General features: G+C 47.5%; 2 protein-coding genes and 1 long non-coding RNA gene across 5 annotated transcripts; 1 reads left to right on the forward strand and 2 right to left on the reverse strand.

Moving 5' to 3' along the window:
- Positions 1 to 1,303: 1,303 nt before the first annotated feature.
- Positions 1,304 to 16,484, forward strand: LOC121061071. Its single transcript, XR_005814966.1, has 2 exons — positions 1,304 to 2,181; positions 14,797 to 16,484. It is a non-coding gene; the product is annotated as an uncharacterized LOC121061071 (long non-coding RNA).
- HOXC5 (homeobox C5) lies at positions 4,430 to 7,250 on the reverse strand. The gene is made up of 2 exons (XM_040539386.1): positions 6,745 to 7,250; positions 4,430 to 6,023 (listed from the first exon to the last, which is right to left on the reverse strand). The coding sequence occupies exons 1-2, from the start codon at positions 7,199 to 7,201 to the stop codon at positions 5,809 to 5,811; spliced, it is 672 nt and encodes a 223-aa protein (XP_040395320.1). The 5' UTR covers positions 7,202 to 7,250; the 3' UTR covers positions 4,430 to 5,808.
- Positions 10,285 to 24,034, reverse strand: HOXC6 (homeobox C6). Of its 3 annotated transcripts, none has more exons than XM_040539385.1 (3): positions 23,441 to 24,034; positions 11,831 to 12,039; positions 10,285 to 10,632 (listed from the first exon to the last, which is right to left on the reverse strand). In XM_040539385.1, the coding sequence occupies exons 2-3, from the start codon at positions 11,982 to 11,984 to the stop codon at positions 10,319 to 10,321; spliced, it is 468 nt and encodes a 155-aa protein (XP_040395319.1). In that variant the 5' UTR covers positions 11,985 to 12,039; positions 23,441 to 24,034; the 3' UTR covers positions 10,285 to 10,318. The 3 variants fall into 3 exon arrangements, with proteins under 3 accessions (XP_040395319.1, XP_040395318.1, XP_040395317.1); XM_040539384.1 differs by having other exon boundaries at positions 11,831 to 12,055; XM_040539383.1 differs by lacking the exon at positions 23,441 to 24,034 and having other exon boundaries at positions 11,831 to 14,723.
- Between the last annotated feature and the right edge of the window lie 181 nt (positions 24,035 to 24,215).

Consider the following 24,215-nt stretch of genomic DNA (forward strand, 5'->3'; position numbering starts at 1 on the left):
ATTTTTGAAAGGGGGGGGGTGCACAGCTTTGTAGGCACGTGCACACTTGTGTGCATGCGTAGGAGCATGCAATCGTGTGCCTGCATGTGTACTGGCATGGGCGTGCATGCGGGTGCATTTGCACGTGTGTACAAGTGCTCATGCATTTATGCAGGATTTGCTTGCTTGCATGTGTGTGTGCACGTGTGTGCACGCATGTGCATGCCTTTTGCACGCCTGTCCGTGCACACACGTGTGCATGAGTTCATGTGCGCATGCACACGGGGGTGTAACAGGGCGTGGGTGGGTGCTCCCAGGTGGGAATCACTTCCCAGGGGCATCTCCTGCACGTAAAGTCCCGAGGGTCTCCCTCACCGCTGGGGGGGGGGGAGGGATGGAGCCCCCCCATCAGAAAAAAAAAACTCATTTCCCCAGTCAAACTCACTGTCCCAGTGTCACACGTGTGTCCCAGCCAGTGCCACCAGGCCGGGGGGGGGGGCTGATCCAGGCGCATCATCCCCCCCCAAGGCCCCACATTATGAACCTGCAGCTTCCCCAGAACACACCGATCGTGCCCCCCCCCCCCGGGGACAGCATCCCCCCCTCTATACCAGGCTTGAGGCCTGGGATAAACCCAGGAGGACGGGGCCTAGCAGAGGGGTGCAGGCCCAGGGGGCAGGGGGGCACAAAGCTGAGCATCACCCCCCCAGCACCCAGAGCAGCAGGACTCCCGTGGAAAATAACGGGGGGGTGCCCCACTGCTCCCCCCGGGGCTGGCTCCTCGCAGGGGGGACCCCAAAGTGGGGGTCGAGGGGACTAAGCCACCTCTACCCCCCCTCCCCCCAGTTCCTTGGCTCTGCTGCAAGTTTGACCCCCCCCAACGGGACCCCACATCCTCTTTCTGCCTTTGGGGGGGCTCCCAGGGCCCCCAGAGCTTTCTAAGCGCGGGGGGCTCCCCAGACTCGGACGTGGGGGGGTTGCAGCCGCCTCCCACGCGTGGCCACCCCACGGGGGACAAACCGGCGGCTGCCAAGCTGCTCCCCTGCCGGTACACAGCGGGGGGGCCCGGGGACACCCCCGGAGCAGCCTCGGGAGCGGCCCAGCCTCCGCTCACCTGCACCGGCCTCGCTCCCGCCTGCCTCCGCCTCCGCGCATGCACTTCGTCAGGGGTGCATTTTTTTTTTAATTTCCTTTTTTTTTTTTTTTTTTTTTTTTCCCCTTTCCCCTCCTCTCTTTGCAAAGCCCAACTCTCACCGCACGGGGAGGAAAGAATAAAATAATAATAATAAAAAAATAGAATAAATTTTCAAACCCCACGCAGACACGAAGAAATCCGCTCAAACTCCTCGCCACGGGGGTGGGGTGGGAACTGGGGGCCACGCACCTTCGGGCTGTGCCCGGGGGGGGCCGGCTGGCGGGGGGGGGGGGGCTTGCTGAACCAGTACCATAGAGACCTCTTTGGCCTTATCTCGTCTCCAGCAGCCCTGGGGAGGGGAGAGGCGCTGAGATTCCTGCCCGATAAGATGCTCGCCTGCAGCTCGCCCCTTGCAAAACTGCTCGCATTCCTGCCCAACTCCCACGGAAGAAGGGGGGGGGGGGGGGGGGGGGGGGGGGGAGAGGCTAATTTTAGTTTGCAATTCTGCGAACCAAATAAAAAACAATGATAACAACAAATAAAATAATAAATAAATAAATAATATAGAAGGAGAGCCGGGGAAAAAGTGTGAGCAAGGCAAAACTTACGGAGGTCGCCGGGGGATGCTCGGGGTCCGCGCTCCGCCTGGAGCCCCGCCGCCGCCGCGCTCCGCACTAAGCGCCTGTCCCACTGTCCCAGCATTAAACAGCTCTAGCAGCTGCGATGGTGGACAGTTAAGATTATATATGATGTAAATATATTGTGGGTTTGTCAGCTCCCCCAAACCATAAAACTTAGTTTAATGACATCACGTGCTCCCTGAGAGCCATTCAGGGCTTTTGCTTAGGGCCATCCACATAAATAACCTTCAAAAGTTTTAAACTACTAAATTCACATAGAAGCCATGAGTATTTCTGCTAATGTTCTCATGTTCTCGGTGAAAGTAAAAGAGCTTTGCTTTTTTTAAAAAAGTCCTGGATTTATATAAAAAAAATGCAACTTTGGTTTGTTTGTTGTTTTTGGGCCATTTTAAGTTCTCACTGGGTTGACACGGATGACGGGGCAAGGTAAGTCCTTTTCTATTTCCTTCTTGTTCGGCAGAGTCTTTGGGAAGGGATTGAGCAGCCGAGAGGGGAAATAAAAGGCAAATCTCTTCAAGACAGCACCAGCAACGACATCCACCAACCATCAACCAGTCCCGAGCAAAATACCCCTAAAGAAGAGAGGGACGAGGGGTCCAAAGAGCCCCCCGGGCCCCCTCGCCCCCCTCCCCAGGGCAGGATGAGCGAATAATTAATCATAAGTAACTGCCTCCGCTCCGCAGGGTGGAAATCCGAAAGTTTGAATTTTTAAGTCTTAGGGTTGGGTTTTTTTAATTATTATTACTATGATTATTTTCGACTGCTCTCGCAGATAAAACACGAGTGGTCTCCGAGATGGTTAACCCTTGCCTTGACAAAACCAAGACGCCTTGACAGCTTCCCGGTTAAAAAGGGAGAGAAAAGACGCTGTTAAAGTACGAAATGTAATCAGAATACAAATAATAATCAAGAGACGGCGCAATAATACCGGTGAGAGTGAGGGTAATACATTGTTTAAGAGAAAATAGAACGGAATAATGAGCAATTACCAGTACACGCCAAGAGGCTTTTGTGCCTGAACAACCAGTCAATAGATTTACACAGCATGGGTAAAAAATAAAATCCTAAAAGGAAATGATTGGAATCGCTACGAGCCCTACCAGCCTCGCTGCAATCACCCCAGGCCCCAAGTCAGGGAGCCCCAGTGGTGAGCGAAAACTGGCTCAGGCAGCAAATAAATGTGCAAGGCGAGCGCTGCTTGGCTTTGCAGTATTTCACTCCAAACGGACGGCAAAATGACAGTTGGGACAGCAAAAAATCGGGATTTTCGCCTGACTGTTAAATGACAGGAAAATTAAATGTCGCCGGGCTTGCGCGAGCATTCTTTGCGGCACGCAACTCGCCAAATAACCAGAACGCAACGTCCACAAATCATAAATAAATGCAAAAACTAGAGAGAGAGATAGAAAGGAAAGCCCTCCAGGCTCGGGACGCCTCGTATAATAGCGAGAGATTCCCCACTTGAGCACGCTGTGCTAATTGTACCCGTAAAGGCAGCCGGAGCTGCTGCTGGAAGAAACTTTTGTTTGCAGGTTCAGGAAATTGTTCCATTGTTTCCGCTGTGTAAAGGAAATCCTATAAAGTTTTATGGAGCTTATTGGCTTCTCCAAGCATTTGTTTCTCCTGTAAAGAGCTCGCAAGACACAAGAGGAGTGACCCTGCGTGTGTGTGTGTGTGTGTTTGTGTGTGTCTGGGTGCACGGAGCCATGTGCCTGCGAAATATAGGTGCAGCTCTATGCAAATATTCCCGCAGACGTATAGACGTGTGCGCGCACCTCGCCGCGGTGCACGAGCGGCTCTAGAGGGTTTTTGCGCCCGCCGTACGCGCCCGCGGGCGGCGAGCACGTGGAGAGGCTCGGGGAGACCCTACACAAACAATTTTCGCAGCCCCGCGCCTATGCCATATGGCTGTAGGGTTGGAGAAGTCCATATGGAGCCAAGTGTGAGCCTCCGGGACGGATGCGCACGCCCGCTGCAACGCGTGTTTCCACCCCGGGAGCAGAGCCCATGTGTTCCGCATTAGGCCCTCCGCGTTAGCAGAGAGCAAATATACTTCCAAATATTTTAAAAAGCCAAGGAAAAGGTGTCTGGGGGCAGAGCAGCAGGGAAGCGAGGAGAGGAGCAGCCCCCAGCCCTGACCCCAGCACCTCCATCAGCCCTGGGCCCAGCACAGGGGCTCTGGGGGGTGCAGCCCCCCCCTTTCCCCAGAGCACCCCTGCAAGCAAAGCCTCTCTCCTGGCTGGGGGGGGACGGACACAACAGGGCCTGGAGCCCCCCCACCCGCCAGACCGCCCCCCAAGCCCATCCCAATCACCTCCAGTTAGGCACTGGGACCTCCTCGCCGAGTCCAGGTGCTGCCCAACCTGCGGAGAGAGGCACCGGCTGCGAGACTTTGGGCAAAATCCTTTCCCCCCGACTACACATTTGGGGAGAGAAGAGGAGGGAGGAAGGGGGAAAGGGGTGGGGGAGAGAAAGAGAGAGGGTAATTTTAAACCGATATTCCTATTAAAATGCCATCTGCCAGCCGAGGACACCAGCCTGGAAGGAAAAGCCCGAGAGAAAAAAATAATAAAAAAAAAACAAGCCCGAGCTGGGTCATGAGCAGCTCACCGGGCACGTCCATAAAGGCCCCCAGACAGGAGCTAAACACTAAAAAAAAAAATATAAAAAACATTCCCCCCTTCCCAATACAGCTCTGGGAAATAGGAAGAGCAGCACGTACATTTTCCGGGGAAGGGGAGGACATTCTGCGCTAAAGCACCCCTCCACCCTCTGCTCTCCCGAAAACTGCTTTTAAAAAATAGGGGAAAAAAAAAAAAAAAGGAAAAAAGCAATATAAAGAATCAATACTTTGCCAAAGTAGCAGGAGGAGCCGAAAGCTGCTCCGAGACGGGGAAGGAGCACAGAAAGGCATCTGCCCGGCACGCCAACTTTTTGGGTTATTTACTGTTTATTCCATATGACAAAATATAAGTTTCATGGTCCTCTCGCACAGAAAACGGCAACCAATAAATATACCGAGTACATTATTGCGGAATAAAAGAAAAAAAAAAAGTTACTGCAATGGACTGAATTTAGACAAAGATGTACAAATCTGGGTTCGCCTTGGCCTTTTAATATATATCTTAGCATTTAGCAAATCTACATTAATTACGCAACAAATAAATACACAATAATATTAAGTCCAGAGGCTATTTCTCCCTCCCCCACCTCCCATGCTGCACTCTCCTGCTCGGAGATTTCGGAGGGTCCGCGCAAGCCGGTGTCTCCCGGTCTATTCATTTCTTTTATATGCAAATAATAATAAAATAACGCCATCCGAGTGCCACGAAAAGCCCCCCCGGGGACCCCCCCGGCCCCTCTGCGGGGCTTTGCGGGGGGCTGAGGACAAGTGCAGGGAGGCAGCGGTGGGGCTTTGCCGAGCCGCAGCCAGGGTCAACATTTTCCTTCCGACTTCAGGGAGCAGAGCGGGGGGGGGTCCTGCCCGAGCATCCCGGCAGGCAGATGGGGGCTCACCCCCCCCCCCCCAACACACACCAGCCATTTCCTTCCCCCAGAAGGGCGAGCAGAGGGCAAAGAGGAGGCTGGGACTTCAGGCTTGGCGTTTGGCTCTGGGTTTTTTGTTCTTTTCTTCCTTCGCCAGCTCTCTGATTTTTTTTTTTTTTATTATTTTTTTCCTATGAATATTGCGATTTTTAGAGCTGACGGATCAGGACCCAGCCACCCTGCGGATTTATATTTTTTTAGCCTTTTTTTTCTTTCTTTTTTTTTTTTTTTTTCGAGCAACCTCACGGTGATTTTTTTCCCCAAAGAGCGCACAGGTTAGGACACTTAGTAACAACCTAAAGAGCGACACACTAAATTTTGCATGAAGCTAACAGCGGGTTTTTGCATACTAACAAGAGATCTCCTTTGTCTGACGGATTTGTGAGGGTACGGACCAGAGTCCATTCAGCATCTCCCTCCCTCCCCACCCCGAAATAAAAGTTTCCTCAAGGTAGCTTACACCAGAACTCGTGGAAAGAGCTGGACCCCCATCTCCTGCGAGCCCACCTAAAGAGCCTCTTTGCTTTTCAACTTGGAATCTTTCTTCCACTTCATCCTCCGGTTTTGAAACCATATTTTGATCTGTCTCTCGTTCAAGCACAGGTTGTTGGCTATCTCAATGCGCCTCCGCCGGGTGAGGTATCTGTTAAAATGAAATTCTTTCTCCAGTTCCAGAGTTTGGTAGCGGGTGTAGCTGGTCCGGGACCGTTTGCCATCCGTTTCTGGAAAACGCAAGACACCACATGAAAAGCCAAACCGATTCTGGAGAGATTTATTTTTGTATTTTTTATTTTGTTTAATTTTTTTATTTGTTAAGGATAAAATCGGGGTACAACAGCGGGATACAGAGAAGTTTGCTGGGGCACTTCGGGCACTTGGGCTTTGGTCACGCAGGGAGGCTGGGAGTGCAGGAGCCTGAAATCCTTCATTCCCCAACACCTTCAGCCCCAAGTCCCCCCCTTCCTTCCAAGGCACAGATCAAACGCATGTAGATTAGCCAGAAGTGAACCTGTTTCCTCTCAGACAATAAGGAAGTGTACAAAGGAGGGAAATATCTTTTCTTGGGGCTCTCGCCTTTCTTTTCCTCAGCCCTGGGAAGGTGGAGGGGAAAATTCTGCCCATGCTTCCCTCCCTCCACCTTCGCTTCTGATGTCTTTTTTTAAAGCTCACCCTAAAAGAACATGTGTATTTCAAGTTATTTTTAACCCCCCCTTCCCAAAAAAATGGAATATTGCCTTTTATACACGTTTTGTTTCTATGATCCAATTATGCTGTCATAAATTTGGGCGTATATAGCCTCTAAGCCTTTTAGTGGACAGTTTTACGAGCAATTGATGCCTTAGTCGTAAAATTTACGACCTCAGGTTTTTTATTATTTGCCCCGTATGGCCTATAAAACCAAGGCAAATCCTGTGAAACAAAATCAAGAAGTGAAAGTTTTACCATGGCTCATGTGTAGTTTGGTCATCCACGGGTAAATTTGTGGAGGTTGTTGCTGCTGCAGTTGTGGTCCTCCTTGTTGTGCTGTTTGCACGGGCTCAGCTTTGATTTCGCCAGAGCTCTTAGATCTCTCTTCCAGCGCCGTGTTAGCAGTCTTCTGACTGTAAATTCCGGGGTTTAGAGGTGCCTGGTCGTCTCTGGCTAAAGGATGCCCTGAAGAACCCATGACCGTGCAGGAAGGTCGCTCGGGGTTAGCTCGGGGGGCTGCAGACATGTCCAAGCCGCTCAGAGAGTTGGCAGCCCCAGAGGAGGGGAATGTGATGCTTAGATCCAAGCCACTGTAGCAGTACCTGGATGACTGAACCTCAGGCACACTTCCATAATTTCCATAACTTTGCATGGCATAGGCAGGAACATTGGGACTTTGCTTATAAAACGAATTGGCGACGTAAGAACTCATGGCGGAGGAGGGGAAAAAAAAAAAAAAGGGGGGGGAAAAATTTGGGGAGGGGGGGATTTTTTTTTTTTTGCCTTTTTTTTTTTTTTTTTTTTTTTTTTTGTGCAACCGCTTTGATTGGGGTGATTTGTGGCCCTTTGAAGTTCAGGGGTGGGGGGGGTGGGGGGGGGCCCGTTTTGTTCCTCCTAAAGTGCAGAATTTATAGGTGGGGATTCTTCTTTCTTTTCCCCCTATATGCTCTGCCCAAATATGGGATATTTAAGTGGCGTCACGTGAAGGAGCCGGCCAGTCATCAATTTGCCTTGATGACCCCGGGCGGGTTATTGATGGGCGCCCGCGAAGCGCCGCGGAAGGCGCGGGGGTGCGCGGGGGGTGCGCGGGGGAGCGCGCCGCGGGACGGCGAGGCGGCAGCGGCACCTAGCGCCCTGCCCCGGCACCGCACCGCCGCTCCGCACCCCCCCGCGCAGCTCCGCGCCCCCCCCCACATCCCTCCGTTCCCACGTTTTTATTTTTTTTCCCTTTTTTTTTTTTTTTTAATTATTACTATTATTATTTCCTCCGCCTTGCGCGCATCCCCAAATCGCATCTCGTGGGAAAGGCTCGGTTTTGAGTGGGTGCGAGCTCGCAGCAGCGCGTTGGCTCCGCGTAATAAATCTTGGCGTATTTTTTTTTGCTGGCTGGGTGGAAGGAAGCACTTTCCCCGTTGCTTTTTTTTTTTTTTTTTTTTTTTTTTGCAGTTTTTGGGAGTGGTGGCGGTCGGGGAAGCTCCTTAGCGCTATGCACGGGCTGCTCCTCGCATGTAGCTCCTCCAATGCGCCAAAGTTTACATTCCTGTTACCTTTCCCCCTGCAATTTATTGCTGGCAGAAGCCTGGATCTTGCCTGCTGCTCGCTGAGAAACCAGCCCTCTCTTCAAAGGGCACTGCGAGGGAAATAAATGCCTCCAAATCTGACTTTCCAGCCCTCCTTTCTGCACTGGAGCAGGGTGTGTGTGCGGTGGGAGACGAGCAGCACCGAGCCCCCCCAGCCTGCTGCGGCTCCGGGCACCGCATTACAGACCTGAGCACATTTCTTTCTATTCGGTATCCATCCAATACCTAGATAATGCCTTCAATGCGCTGGCTGTTGCATATTGCCTTCCTTCTCTCTGTAGACGCTGAATTATATATGTGTGGTGGTGGGTATACGTATGGTTTTGTCCTTTTTTTTTTTCTTTTTTTTTTTTTTTTTGAAATTCAAAATGGTTTACACCCAGGGAGCCTCCTGCTCCCTGTCCAGGTCGCTACCCTCTTGCAAAACGTTCTTGGCTTGTGGTTGGTGGTGGTGTTTGCTTGTTTTGTTTCGTTTTAAGACAGATTTTTTTCGTCTTTCCTGCGCCTTTCAAAAATCGCCTGCACATTCCAGGCTGGAGACGAGCAAAGGATGGGCTGAAAAATCTTCCCCAGGCTTTTTTTTTTTTCCTTTTTTTTTTCCTTTTTTTTTTCCTTCTTGTCCCTTTTATTTATTTATTTTTTTCCTGGTAATGGTCACTTAACACCGAATCCTGGTTGTTTCATAAAAAAACTTGAAGGGGACTAAGCAGCTTCCAGGGCAGTGTTAGCCCCGGCTGAGTGCTACCTAGTGAACAGCCGAGCAAATAGGGGAGCACTGACAAAGAGGAGAGAAAATGCAGTTTCTTATCCAGCCTTCGTAATACATTATCCGAGCCTGCAATCCACAGCACTCCCATCAGCAGGGTTTGTTTCATAGCGTTATATCGACAATTTCCGCTCTCCCAAGGATGAGTTTCTGGATAAAAGTGACTCCCCCCTCCCTGGAAAGGTTTATTGGGTCGAGATAGGGCTGAGGGGAAGTGGGTCCTTCCGCAGAGCTGGCAGATTCTCAGCTTTGGAGAGGTCGAATTAAATCAAAATAATAACAATGGTAATAAAAAGAATCAAAACCTTGGAGCTGGTATTTGACTGAGGAGGTTGCAATAAGAAATATATACTGTTTTGAACTTTGGAAATCCATTTTAATCATGAAGCGAGAGGTATGGCATAGATTCCTGATGCCACCGAACAATACAGTAACAAGACCAATTCAAGGAGACAAAGCAAAATGTATTTTTTCCCCCTTTTTTTTTTGGAATACTCTTGAATGAGAGAGGTATGAAGGAGGGAGAAAAAGGGGAGAGGGAGCTGATTTTCAGGAACAACACACAGAAGATAAGTGAACTTTCTAACAGGCTGTTATCAACATGAAAGGTTTCAACTGAAGCTCAGAGGCCATTCTATAAACTTTAAAAATAATATTCAGTTTTTATTAAATACTCAACATAGTCCTCTGGACATGACCTTTATACATGAGAGGGTGTAACACAAGATTTTTTTTTTTTCTTTTCTCTTCTACTGCTATAGAACTCCATTCACTTTATACCGTGGAACATTACAGTGCTAAACATAAATATAAATACAGGTACCACAAACACAGTTAAAAATATTCACACAGAAACTGTCACAGTTTGTAGTATGCAGTGATGAGCCCAGGTATCTGCTTAAATACAAGTAGGGTACTCTCGGAAATGCTATATTTACGTGGAAGGAGCTTTCGCAGGGATTCAGATTTTTCACCATGGGAGGAGAAACTCGTGTGGCTGGCGGAAGGGGAAGCGGGGGGCGGGGGGGGCTGAGGCCGTCTCCAGGGCCGTGCCTCTCGCAAGCCCAATTTGGGGGGGGGGGGGGCAGAAGGTGGAGGAGGGGGGGCTTGAAGGTTGGGGGGGAGAGGATAAGTGTGCGGTTGGAAACAGTCTTATTCCGAGTGAGATAAATAGGCGATGTGTGTGCGGGGGGAAGGGGGGGCACTGAAGAGAGCGGGGAGTTCTGAAGTGTGTGGGGGGAGCGCTGGGGGGGTTCCACATTTCCACATTAGCCTTTTTTTTTTTTATATAATTCCCCCCATTATTCTTCTTTTATAAGAATAATTATTTTTTTTTCTTTTTTTTTTTCTTTTTTTTTTTTAACCGTAGCCAAACATTGTGCCAGTGATAAATAGGGGGGGAGGGGGGGTATTCTTATTTTTTTGGGGGGGGGGGGGGGGATCGGAAGGGGTGTGGGGCGGGGGGGGGGGGGGGCGTCCCTTTTCACTCCTTCTGCTTCTCCTCCTCTGTCTCTTCTCGCTTCTCCTCCTTGGCCAAGCTATCGGCGGCGGCTGCGGCTGCCCCACCGCCCGCCCCGGAGAGGGTCGAGCTCAAGTTGCTCTCCTTTTTCCACTTCATCCGCCGGTTCTGGAACCAGATTTTGATCTGCCGCTCCGTCAGGCAGAGCGCGTTGGCGATCTCGATGCGCCGCCGCCGCGTCAGGTAGCGGTTGAAGTGAAATTCCTTCTCCAGCTCCAGCGTCTGGTAACGGGAATAAATCTGGCGGCCCCGCCGGCGGTCGGCCCCGTAGCCCACTCCTAGGGGAGCCGAGACAAAACAGACTAAAAATCGTGAGCGCGGGGGGCGAGCGCCCGCGCCCCTCCGCCCCCGCGCAGCCCCGCGCCGCCCCACGCCCCCCCCCCCCCCCCCGCCGCCCCCTCCCCGGCACCCCCCCATTTTCCTCCTTTTTCATCCCCCCTTGGCACGTTTTCCCTCGGGATGCTGCCTTTTTTTTTTTTTTTTTAAATCTCTTTTGTATTTGTTTTTTTTTCCTTTATTTTTTAATTATTTTTTTTAGTTATTTTTTTCCCTTTTCACTTATTTTTCCCTTTTCACTTATCATTCCCTTGTCACTCATCTTTCCCTTTTCACTCATCTTTCCCTCTTCACTTATTTTTTCCCTCTTCACTTATTTTTTCTCTTTTCACTTATTTTTCCCTTTTCACCTATTTATCCCTTTTCACTTATGTTTTCCTTTTTCACTTATGTTTTCCTTTTTCACTTATGTTTTAATTTTTTACTTATTTTTTCATTTTTTACTTATTTTTCTTTTTTTACTTATATTTCTGTACTTATATTTCTTTTACTTCTTTTCCTTTCTACTTCTTATTTTTGTACTTTTTTGCTTTTTACTTATTTCCCCTTTTTACTTATTTTCCTTCTTACTTATTTCCCCTTCCACTTATTTCCCCTTTTTTATTTATTTCCCTTTTCACTCATTTCCCCCCTTTTTATTTATTTCCCTTTATTTATTTCCCCTTTATTTATTTATTTTTCCCTTATCTTTTTTTTCCCTTTTTACTATTCATTATTCATTTTTAACCCCCCCCCCTCCCTCCACCATTTCTCTCCTTTTCCAGCCAATTTGGGGTTGCTTGGGGGGGCGGGGGGGGGCAAAGTGCCCCTCGTCCTGCGGGGAGCACAACCGCACTTTCCGCCCCCATCATTAAAACTTATTTTACCCCAGTAATATTTTGTGCTTAACTCCCGAGCAGAGCTCGCTGCACTTTATTATAGATATTTTACACTCTCGAAGTCTTTTAATTAGAAAGAGCATAACAAGCCATATTTGCTTGCAACAACTTAACAAATAAAAGGCCTGTAGCTGCAACTGTGAAGGAGCTATATTATTGTTTTTATGGGGCCATAAAAAGTCGCTCAGCCTGTTCTGCTAGGGAGAAGGTCGTAAAGATGGTTCAGTTTATTTAATTTATATCTCCGAGCTGTAAAACTTACCACTGTGGGAGTTCATACGCTGCATCCATGGGTATATTTGAATGCTAGTTTTTTGTTCTTGCGAAGTGTTCCTGTTTTGGTCACTGGTAAAATCCTGTGCGATTGATGTCTGTGTATTATGTCCCATAGAATTTTGCCTGCAGCTAGAAAGCATGTCTTTTTCTTGGTAAAAAGCATTAGATCCATAGTCATAAGGTCCTCGGCTGGAGCTAAACACAACATTATCTTGCGGTGAATAAAAAGGAGAAGAATAAATCCGGTTTTGAGCAACGGCTGCTCCATAAGTAGAAAAATGCCTGACAGGGTCATAGGCAGTTGAATTGAGGGCTACGTTGGGAAGCACCTCTTGGCCACTGGTTAGATGGCAGGATAAAGATGGGTTTGTAAAATAGGAATTCATATCGTCCTCTATACCTGGCTGTGTGATTTCTTTAATATTTATTTCTGTCTCCAGTTTGTAGTCTGAACTAGATTGTTATAGGGAAGGCTCTGCTCCAGGACAGACAAAATGACAAAGTCAGCTGACCCGGGGGGAGCCAATGGGGAGGCGGGTGTCAAAAAGGGAAAAATTGCTTTTGCTTCTGTTGATTCCCTAGTTGAAACTAAGTGTGCATTGAAAGTAAGTCCTGCACCCCCAAAACCCCCCAAGCAGCCCCGGGGAGCCCGGGGGGGGCCGGGGGGTGGCGGCGCTCCCGGAGCCATCGCTGGGTCCTGCCCCGGAGGCAGCTGCGGCCAAGTGGGAGCTGGTGCAAATTTCCCAACCCAGCCTCAACTTTTCTCTCCCCACACCCCCCCTTTTTCTGCCCCATGGACACTGGGGTTTGGAGGCACCGTGCGTTGTGTTGTGTTTTTTTTTTTTTCCCTTCTTTTTGATTTTTTTTTAAAGAAATGTTTGCTTAATATCTTGTAATAAAATAGCTCAGAATTCACAGTAATAAATCTCAGATGTCCACAGAATATTAAGCCATAAATTATCCCGTTTTTTTTTTTTTTGTCTTGTTCTCATGTAGCATTGGTCAATATTATGGAATCAAATGGTTGTGTTCTTGATGAGAAAATATTACATAAAGAGAGGGGGGAAAACATGGCGACTTCTGAATTGATAACGTGTTTCAGAGCATTCCTAAAGTATGTCTTTGGGAGGGGAAAAAAAGAAAAGACAGACAAGAAACACACAACATTGCGAACTCAGGTTAGCCTGGAAGTTAGGTTTCTCCTCCAGTGCAGTTTGACATTTCTCTCCTGCACGTTTCCCTGCTAATTTTCAACGTGTGGCAATGCTAGAGGATATTTACATTTTCAACAGCAACTACAACAACAACAACAAAAAAGAGCACTTCTATCCGTAATTGAGAGCAATTGGGAGCCTGGGCTGGGGATGCAACCTCGTGTTTATGTTTGCAGAAATTTATAGTTTCAGATATTTACAACTGATTGGGAAACTTCTATTGCAAATATTTAGTTAGATGAAAGAGGGGATTATATTACATCTTCTCTGGGTAGATTGCACCTAGAACTAATTGAAATGAAGACAGCTAATCTAATTTTAATTTCAATCTAGAGCCATAAATTGCCCCTTAAATGTAAAACATACCTGCTGATCTGTAAATATTGCAAGGTATCTTTATCATTCTGGTGGCTTCCTATTTAAAAATTCAATTATGGCGGGGAAACCCTGGCCTCCTCTCTTTTTTTTTTTTTTTTTAACCTCCTTCGTGTCCACATTTTTATTTTAAATGTAAGGGTGCGTGGGGCTGCTGACAGGAGAGTTTCTAGGTGCACACTCAAATTCGAAACTGAGAGCATTTGTTTGTCCTGTTCTCAATCAATGGACTTAATTCCTTTTAGCGATGTATATCTAAAAGATTTTAGCTGACAAAGAAGGGTTGGGGGGGGCTGTATATTTTTCCCCCAGCTATAACAGGAACCCGGATGCCAACGGATTTTATGCTCTTTTTCCTCTGTGTAACAAAGCAAAGTAATCAATGGTAGCAATAAAACCATAAACGAGACTACAACTGAAAAAAAAAAGCTCGTGTATTCATCTTCTATAACGTTAAGGCTTCCCCTGAGTGTCACTAGGGGAAAAAATAAAGTTTCTAACCAAAAGAAGGAGATAGCTGCAAGTATGCACCATGTTATTTAGCACATGTACCTTGTTAGGGAGCGCAGCCTGACTTTACCTTAGGCTGCCCAACTTGTAGCCAGCCTAGTACAGATATAAGACTCATGGACATGGGGAAGATTTACAGGCGTTTTCCCCAAAAAAGCGAACTTCAGTTTGCTTTCGTTCCCCTCCTCTTCCTTTCCCCTTTCCCCCAGCCCTCTGGCAGAGCCTACCCGGGAATTTATGGAATCCAACAAACTGGAGAAAATAGAGAAAGTAGCACAGAAATGCAATTACAGAGGGCTTTTTCCGCCTTCTGCTTCCCCCCCCCCCCCCCCCCCCGCAAGCCAGAGGCACTCTCAGCTGGACATATCTGGAGAGCCAGGGCTGTGCTGCAAATATTGTTAGCCATGGGCACATCTCTGAACCCAGTCCTTTCAGGGCATGGTTACTTTGGAAACCAACGCTAACCCTGAAAGCTGCTTCCAGATATTAAATTGTTGCAGGGTCCAACAAATGGACTGGCCGGATAGATGGATGAATGAGGGCTTTGCAGTTATTGGCGTGTTGTCTTACCTTATGTATTGCTTACAGCCCAATGCAATTTGGCGAGTAAATTAAAAGTAGCTCCAGCTCTATGGGTTGGACCTTTGCTAGGGCAGATTCACGTGGGGAGTTTCACCTATGGAAGGGCATTTATAATGACGCCAACCTTGCCAAAGTTTGGAGGAAAGTCTGGTGCTGGAAGGACACCCTCTGGGCTGCTTTTTTAATTATTATTATTCTTTTATTTGCTTTTTGCTTTTGCTTCCCCCCCCACTTTTTTTTTCTTTTTTTTTTTTTTTTTTTTTTTGTATAGGTGCTCGGGGGCTGTTGTATCCGAGACCTGTGTGATAACCGTGTGACTAGGAGTCGAGAAAGTTAAGTGTTTTATTACTTCTCTAAACAGAGGGCAAGTCTTAAAAGTCTGGTCGATTTATAGTGAACAGAAACCAGCTGCCGTAAAGAAACTTAAAATAGAATCCTCTCCCCACGTTAAAAATCAGGTTTCTGGGTAGAAAAGAGAGACACAGAGAGGAGAGGGTAGGAAGAAAAAAAAAAAAAAAAAAAAAAAAAAAAGCACAGCCACCCCAAAAAGCTCCTGCAAATACAAATGAGGCAACATTAAAGTATGTTTTGCTCACTGCAATTCCTCAGTCTCACGTTTTGAATGCACTGGATATTTTTTTCCCATTGATATTTGCTAGCAGTTTGGGGATTTCTCGAAAGTATTTCATCAAGATATGTCACTACCAAAAAGGTATTTATTTTTTCCCCCATGAAAACATGTACAGGGAATATGTGGGGCGCTTTCTGGTTAAATTGGTCTGCAAACAATTATGTAAACTCATCAGCAGAAGCAAGAACAGATGTTTTATTAAAAGTGCTACACAGCAGTAGAAATATGTACAAGTCTTCGAGTAGCTCTTTAATAGGAGTTGCTCTTTGTTCCCAGAAAAGAAAAGCGCCCATAGAAATCTGAAATAACATTCACCACTCATAAGCCATATTCCCCCCTTTTTTTCCCCCTTCTCCCCACTCTGATGTTCACACAGAGAGGGAGGGGAGAGGGAAAGGAGGGGGGGGGGAGAAAGAAAAAATATGTGTCGGGAGATTTCCTCCCCCCTCCCAGCTATAATTAGCGAATTGATGAACTGATTTAGAAAAAGGCTTCAAAAAAATGCAAGCCCAACACATGTGTTTTCTATCCCTCAGTAATTACTGAAAGGAAACAAATCCAAATCGGTGTCCCCCCCTCCCTCCTTAAACAGCCTACAGCCTTAATAAACCGCTACTGTCAGGCTCGCATTCTGCGCAGCCCTGCGAGCCGCGGGTTGTTTGTTTGAAGAGGGGCTGGGTGGGATTTGCTGTTTTGTTCCAGCCACGTTGACCACTTGGGTCCGAGCCCGGCCTGGGGAGCAGCCGGGTCCGTCCCCCCCCCCCCCCCCGCGGCCATGCCATGCCCGGGGACCGGGACACGCCGGGGCCACCGAGCCCCAACGTGCCCCCCCCTCTCCGGAGCAAAAAAAGAATCCCAATGGTACAAGCAGGGTGCGTGTGGGGGGGTTGTTATGCCAAGTGCTTGCAAAACGCCTCTTTTTGAGATGCGGGCGGGCGGGGGGGGCACCCCTGTGCTGCAGAGGGGCGATGTCCCCCCCCCCAGATGTGCCCACAGCCCTGAGTGTGCAAGGCGCACACGCGCGTACACGCCACTGACATCTGGCCATAAGGCTGCGTGCTCACATCTGATTAAATACTTGAAGCTCTTAGAGGTAAATACAAGTGATGCCATTAAAAGCCTTTTTATTTAAACTGATTTCACCTTGTATATGTTATCTCTTCCTTCCCCCCCTTCCCTTTGCTTCCCCCCCCCCCTTTTTTTTTTAACTTGACATTTATGGCACACGTGAGTCCTAATTATTTATTTGGGTCTTTCGCTGGGAATTTATTCCTGCTCTTTACAACAGGGCTTTCCTAGTCAAATATTGCTTTTGCTGTAAATAACGCCTAAAAAAAAAAAAAAAAAAAAAAAAAAAAGAAAAAGAACAACAAAATAAAAAGGGCACCACGATAACAACAACAAACTCCTGGAGGTTTATGTGGAGCATATTCGCCACGGGCTACCTCTCCCCCAGCCTGAAATGGCTCGCATTGTTTTGGAGCCGTGTCTATTCTCTGCTCTCTGTAATTACAACCTCGGAGTCAGAGTCTGGGCAGCTCTTGATTAAAAAAAAAAAAAAAAAAAAGAGAGAGAGAGAGAAGGAGAAGAAGATGAAATCTCTCCTTCCCCTGAATACTTCTATTCAGAGCTTGATAGACTGTTTAAACTTTACTCCGGCGCTGCAGACAGCGCGATTTGAAGAGGGTGGCCTATTTGGGAGGTTTATTTGCCAATTAAAAGGCATCTCCCGCACAAAGATGCACAGAGCCATAATTAGAGAAAACACCCATTTTCCCCCACCGCCACCCATATCTTTCCAAGAAGACGGGTTAAAAATAAATAAATAAAAAATAAATAAAAAAGAAAAATAAAAAATAAAAAGAAAACAGCGCCGTTTCCGCGATTTTTTTAATGCAAAGCTCCGCAACACCCAGTTTCGCCCTAGGTAGATAAAGAAGGGAGCATTCACCGCCCCGCGGATGGGGTTCCCAGACGAGGCAGTTCTTTGCCTTCGCCTTTTCCTATTGATTTTTTGCTGCGTGGCGGTGGGAAATGGCCTTAAACGTGTTGTTGTTGTCCTGGTTTTATTCTCAGAGTTGGGTTAGGAAAGTGTGCCCTTCGGGCGCCCTGCAAAGTTCAGGGCGACTCCAGGTTGCAACGCGGAAAAAAAAAAAAAAATATATATATATATATATAATAACAATGATAATAAAAATAATAGTGGGGAAATACCCTGGAGCCGGGCTTTTCTCCTCGCCTGCAAAAGCCCTCATTCCCTGCACACATTTCCAGGGAAAGGAATGGGGTGAAAAAAAAAAAAAAAGAAAGAAAAAAGGCAGAATTCTGGAAATTGTCAAAACACATGTCTCCTAAACAGGAAGCTGGGAGGTGTGTGGGGAAGAGAAATTAATGTGTTCCTACTTCTGAAATTTATCCCTTCATTCTGCCGAGCCTTGAAAGCACTTTCTGACACTTTTAAGCGTTTATTTGTATTTTCTCCGCGTCGATATTGCGACGGGCGGAGGAGGCTTTTCTTTCTGAAATATTCTGCCTAATCTGCGGGATTGATTTATTTCATTTTTCTTCTCCTTTCCCCAGATCCATTGGCGACCCCCGGCCCATCCAAAGGAGGCAGCACCGAAACCGAGCCCGGCCGGGGGGCTCCCGCAAACGCGGGGGCAAAAACCCCGGGCGCTGCAGCTCCACGCCAAAAGCTCGAGAAGTGTCTCCAGCGCTAGGAAGGGGAGCCAAAAAAAGCGAGAAAGCCCCAATATTTTAGGAGATGTGAAATCGCTGAGTGGTGCATTGTTTACAGGGAAGTGGCTGGCGGCTGCGAAACATTCCTGCTGGCTCCTCCGCTAAAAGTGCGGGCGAGTGGGTGGATTTTTTTTTTTTTTTTTTCCCTTCGGCCTCATGCACGGAAATGTCTTTTTTTGCCCCAATTTTGCCGGGCGGAGGGGTGGGATGGCGTCACGGCGTGCCCGCAGGTAGCAGTGTCCCGAGCGGGGCGTTGCAGCAGGGAAAAAAAATCTGATTTTTTTTGGTTGTTGTTGGTTTCCTTTGGGTGTTGCTTTTCGCGACGGACTGGAAACATTCCCTAAAATCTCGCTGGAAAAATTAAAATGGCAAAAATGAAAAGGACAGTGGCACTCCTGACGTCACGCTCGTCACGGACAATACTTGGTGGCGTAAAATCCCCCCAAAACGCTATTTTGCTGCATATGTGTGTGCACCTACATGTAAACATACGTACATACATGTACCAACGCGATTGCTTATGCTCGGTGTACAGATTAAAAATAAAAAGGAGTACGATGTTATTACGTTCTGCAAGGATAACTCAGCAGTGAAAAATTGTTGTCATTAACTATAGGCAGTTTTACACTTTATTCTTTGCAGATATGAAGGCAGAAATTTAATCATAGGTCGCAAGAAAAAAAATAATAATTCAGGAAACAATAATAGTTGCCTTAATGATGTTTTTTTTTTAGAGGCGATCACTTAGGCAGAATTAAACTATATATTTGGAGACAACCTCTTGAGTACTTTGGCGAATTTATACATTTACATCGTCTTTAATCGAGCAACAATTTAATATTTCAGGATTTGCTTAAATACACTCATATTTTCAGGGGGAAAATACCGTTCCTGAGTTGACATGCCTTATCTATTTTTATGAGTTCGCGTACATTGGAATGATTTAAAACACGGTAACACGGAACGAAAGGCGCTTAGGAACAAAAAAAAAAAAAAAAAAGAAAAAAAAAGAAAAAAACTCTCGAATTAGCAGAAAGTGCAACCGAAGAGTTTCGAATGGCTTTGAGAAACTTTAGGAAGTTTGGTTCAGCTCAGGCGAGGGTTTATGGACGGGCGAGGAGGGGGCCGGGGGGGGACACACACGCCTCAATGTTAAAGGGACTAAAACTTCTTTGCAAAGTGGGGTTTTATGGCGGGATAACGTTTTGCAGACGTTTGCACCCTCTCCCAGCGGAGCAGGGTTATTTTTCCTCTCCCCTCCCCGTCTGATCCTCTGTCGCCCACCCCCGGTGTTGTGTCTCCCCCCCCCCACTTTTACACAAACGGAAAGAGGGGGGAGGAAAAAAAAAAAAAAAAAAAGGCACCAAATTGCAAAATTGCTGGATTGCAAGTTTCTGTCACTTGGTGGCAGTATACAAAACAAGTAAACAAAAACGTGCAGAAATTTAAACACTCCCGGGGGGGGGGGGGGGGGGGGAAGGGGGGCAAAGGGGGGGCAATACCTGTGGGACAATAGCCCCGTGCCCCCGCATCCCCAGCTCCGGGGCGAGGACTTTGGCTGGAGGACGAATCTGGGGGGGTCGTGGGGTTTTTGTGTGCTTTTTCTCTCTCTCTCTCTCTCTCTTTTTTTTTTTTTTTTTCCGCATTGCTCTCTCCCCCTCCTTTTTTTTTTTCTTTTTTTTTTTCTTTTTTTTTTTCTGGGTTTCCTCTCCGCCCCCCATTGAAGTCTTGGGTCTTTAGTCTAGGGACAAAGCCTTTTACAGCAAGGTGTGTCCCCATGCGACAAAGGCAGCGGGAGCAGCGTGTCCTCTGCAGACTGCGTCCAGACACCCGCAATTTCGGGGACTTCTGCCTTTTATTGTGTTTGTGTCTGGGGAGGAGGGGGAGGGAGACGGGGCTGCTTCTCGCCTCCTTTCCCCTGCTCCCACCCCCCCGATTTCCCCTTGCACCCCCGGCTGGAGGTCACCGCGCTGCTGTAAAACACTTTGGGGCGCCCTGCCCCGATTTCCTTGCTTTTCCGCCCAAACCCGAGCCCACACTTTCTCTCCCGGCGAACCCAAACCCGAAGGGAAAGGCCTTTTTCTGTTAGCCCTGACCTCAAGCACAAACACTGAAAATCACAACTGTTGTGGTTTTTTTCCCCTTCTTCTCCATTTTTTTTTTCCCTGAGAGCGCGAGCTGCAGGGATTACAGCCCCGCCAACACCAGTAACAAGATCTCCAAATCTCTCCGCCAAAAAGAAAAACCTTGATCCCCAATGCTACGCATCATCTTTGCCCAAAGCCCAATTTCTCCTCTATGACGAATTTTTTTATCACTCTGACCCATCAATATTTTTTTTAATCGCTCCGAGCCTCGCTTTTTTATCCTTCTCCTCCCCAAGCCCAGCTCCGCAAATTTCCCCCTCGAAAGTCTTTGGTGCACAAAGCGCCGGGCAGAAACACGGCCAAAAATAACATTTAATCGTGCAATAGCTCCTGAGATACGGAGCCCGTAGAAAATCGATCCGGACACGACCACGTTCACCGCTCGCACCTAACGCCAGCGGTGGTTTGGCACGAGCTCATCTATTATTTCTGGTGGGTTTTTCTTTGATTCGTTCCCCGAGCCGAATTCCTTCACACGACAAGTTGGGAAATCGCCTGGTTATCAGCGGCTCTTTGTAGTGCCAGGTTTTCCAGGCTCTGACAAAACGGCGGCTTTGGCACAATGAAGCAACCCCACGCTGGAGCTCTGCGGTCCTGAATTTGGTGCCCTTGGGTGCCAGCCGAGATAAGCGCCCACGCGTGGGGCAGATCGCGTCCCGCAGGGCTGCGACTCTTTCAAGTAAAATGTCAATCCCTGCTCCTACGCGGCTGGGATTTACGTCCTTCGGAGGCGAATTGGTTCGCAGGCAGTATTTCGGTGTAAAACGCCCCTATAAATAAATGAGGAAGCTTTTGGGGACAGCGGAATTTCCATTTTTAAATTTCTCCACGATCCTGCCTTTTTTCTTTTTTTTTTTCCCCTACCGACTACATCTGTCGAAAAGCTATTATTTCCCTGCAAGTCCATGTCAATAACACGTGGCAATTTTCCTATAATCCCTCCCGAGCACTGATGTTAGAGATACGAGACACAATTTATTTCCTCTGGTTTAGTCTGGGAAGAAGAAGAAGAAAAAAAAAAAAAAAACACAACTCGAAGAGTATAAATCATTCCGTTATTCCTGCTCTACGTCCTAAAATGTTTCTCGGCATTACGGGTATATGAAGGATGACAATATGTCAGGGGAAACCGAAAATCAATACATTTAAAATTGTTTTTGGGGAGGCTTCCAGGCCTCACGGAAGCGGGGAGCGAGCGAGCGGCCGGGGCCGGCCAGAGGGAGCAGACGGATTTGGTCTGAAAACAATAAAAGATCCCATTTCTGTAATCATGTGGTTCCAATAAACACTCATTGTTTGCTCATAAAATGTCTTTACGACTAGCAGCGTTAGAGGCAGAGCCTTCACACAACGGGTTTGTTGTTGTATTTTTTTTTTTTTTTTTCCCCTGCGAACAAAACGAAGGCAAAATTGTCTCTTTCCCTGATTTTTTTTTTTCGCGTCCCATCCCCAAACCATCTATTTATTTATGGAAGAAAAAGAAAAAAAAAAATCGGGGAAACGCGAGTTGCCTCTGCAAAGCTAAAATAAAAATATTTATTTTTAGGGGAGAACTGCGGTTGGTTTTGCTCCGGGCAACCCCCGAGAAGCCGATAATTTCCAGCCCCAAAGGCAGGCGCAAGGATTTACCAGATTTCTCAGAAGAAAAGGGAAGAGAACAGAAAGGCTGATCCGGAACTTTTGCAACTTGTCTTTTTTTTTTTTTCCACCCCACCAAACTTCTTTTTCAAACACTCTCAGCACACCTCAACCAGAAACCACCCGAGAACTTCAGCAACCACTTTCGCTAATTAACTTCTGCGAACGTACGCTGGAAATTAAAATAAGGGAGGCCATTTTTATTTAAAAACCACCAAAAAAAAAAAAAAGGCAGCCAGGCAGAAAGTGAGGAGCCAGCGTCCTGCAGGCTTCCCCTTTCTCCCAGCAGCTCCAGCAGTGCCCCTGCCCCTGCCGCCACGGCGAACCCCCAAAATCGCTTACAATAAGCCCAAAAAATCGCCTCCCCCTCCCCCCCCCACCGCACAACAATGTCAGGCTTTATCGTTTATTTGTTGTCCGCCCCTATATATGTGTACATCTGTCTGTCCAGCCCTATACGTGCACACACAGCGCTGCCATCCCCAGCAGCAAATCTCTGCACACACACGAGCTGCTTTTTATTATTTATTATTATAATATATATATATATATATTTTTGAACAAGGAGAATTCATCAAGACAAAAAAAAAAAAAGAGAGACAACCTCGAGAGGAAATGAAGTCACTACGTTATATATCTGCTTACACGGCACCGGTATATACACGGAGATAGATAAGATTAGATGATGGATGGGTAGGTGGGGAGGGAGGTGGATGGAGAGGTAGGTGGGGAGGTTAGCAGGGGAAGGGTCACCCTTTAAATCTCACGCCTTAAACCTGAATTCAAGTCGCTGCCGGGGGGGGGAAAGAGAGAAATAAGGGAGAGAGGGGAGGGACCTGCATGCAAATAAAACCGAAAAGCCAACACCGTGTTAACCACTTCGCAGGAAAACCAGAGCGCTCCTGAAACTTGTTATTATTATTATTGCTATTATTATTATTTCACGACAGGGAGCTGGTAGCAATTGCTCCTTGCAAGGTGGTGGTGGGGGATTCAATCAAATAAATGCTCAGCACCCCTCCCGGAGAACTTTACACCCGAAAGCCGCGAGGTTGCAAAAATAAAGCGAATAAAAGGATGAGCCTTGGGGTGCAGAGATGTTTTTGTTGATCAGCCAGCTCTTAATATTAATTATCGGCCCGGTAATGAAGCTCACAGCCCCGCAGAAGAGGAGCAGGCCGCGGCTGCTGGCCCTGGCCACTGGGGGGGGGGTTGCGGGGGGGGGGGGGAATGGGCGTGCAAGGCCGAGCCTTGTGCACACAATTAGGAGCGCAGCTCATTAAATATGGCACTACCCCAGCCTTGGACGACCCACCCGGGCTGCGCCGGGCCGGCCCCTCCGCGCATGCGTCTCCCCCCACCCCTTATTATTATTATTTATTTAATTTTTTTAAGGAAAAAGTTAAGCGGATGAATTTTTGCGTATTTCTAGACACAGATTTTTTTCCTCCCCCTGCTCCAGCGCACCCCCAGCCCCCGGCCACCCCCCTTCCACATTCCCCCCCCCCCCTTCTTTTTTTTTTCCCCCAGCCCCGCAGCCGGCTCCCCGACCTGCCTCCCGCACCCCGAATATGACATCAGCAGCAGCAAACCCTTTTTTCCCCGAATTAACTGCATTTCTGCCGACCCGCAGCAGCTTTCCCTCATATCCAAGCTACACCCCTCGCCTTCCCCTCGCTCGCACCACGATGCATCATTATCCTTAACACCCGGGCTATGGATCATTAGTTACACATTTTAACCAATAAGGGAACACTTACCAGAGGCTCCTGTCTCCCCCTCTCCCTCTCTCTCTCTCTCTCTCTCTCTTTCTGTCTCTCTCTCTTTCTGTTCCACTGACGCTTGCAGCTCAGCTCCACAGAAACATTAAAAAAAAAAAAAAAAAAAAGGAAAAAAAAAAGAGGGGAAAAAAAAAAGAAAGATGGAAACAAAAGCCAAACAGTTCTTCTCTGGTTGGGCAAAGGGATGGGGGAAGCTTAAGGAGGAATCTCCCTCTCTCTCTCTTTTTTTTTTTTTCCCCTAAAAAAAAAAAAAAAGGTATTTACAACTGCTTGTGCCCCCTCATCATCGCATCCTGCAAAGGAAATGCATTGCGTTTTGCCCCTAGGGGTGGGGAATAGGAGGCGGCAACCAGACGCAGCAGTAAACTCATTAATGCCAAAATGCCCAAAGCAACCAAGAATTCCAACCCCAAGGAGAGAGGGGGGAAAAAAATCTAGATTTTTTTTGGAAAAAAAAATAATAATCATCATCACGCTAATAATTAAGGGGGGGAAAAATACCATCCTACCCCTGGCACTGCTTGGACTGTTAAAGGAAAGACTACTGCGAAAGAGTCATAAGAGAAACCACAATAAAAAGTTCACGTTCATGGATGGAGTCCACATGACTTCCTGTGGCCAATCCAACTTGTGATTCAGTCGTAAACTTTTATTGCTTAGCTGTAAATTTTCTGCAAACAACCAGGAATGCGTTGCATTTTTGTGACGAGTGCAAATGCTCTCGTCTGTCGCCATGTTTATACAATTCTTTTTT

This window comes from Cygnus olor, chromosome 29, assembly GCF_009769625.2.
Source record: "Cygnus olor isolate bCygOlo1 chromosome 29, bCygOlo1.pri.v2, whole genome shotgun sequence".
Lineage (NCBI taxonomy): Eukaryota > Metazoa > Chordata > Aves > Anseriformes > Anatidae > Cygnus > Cygnus olor.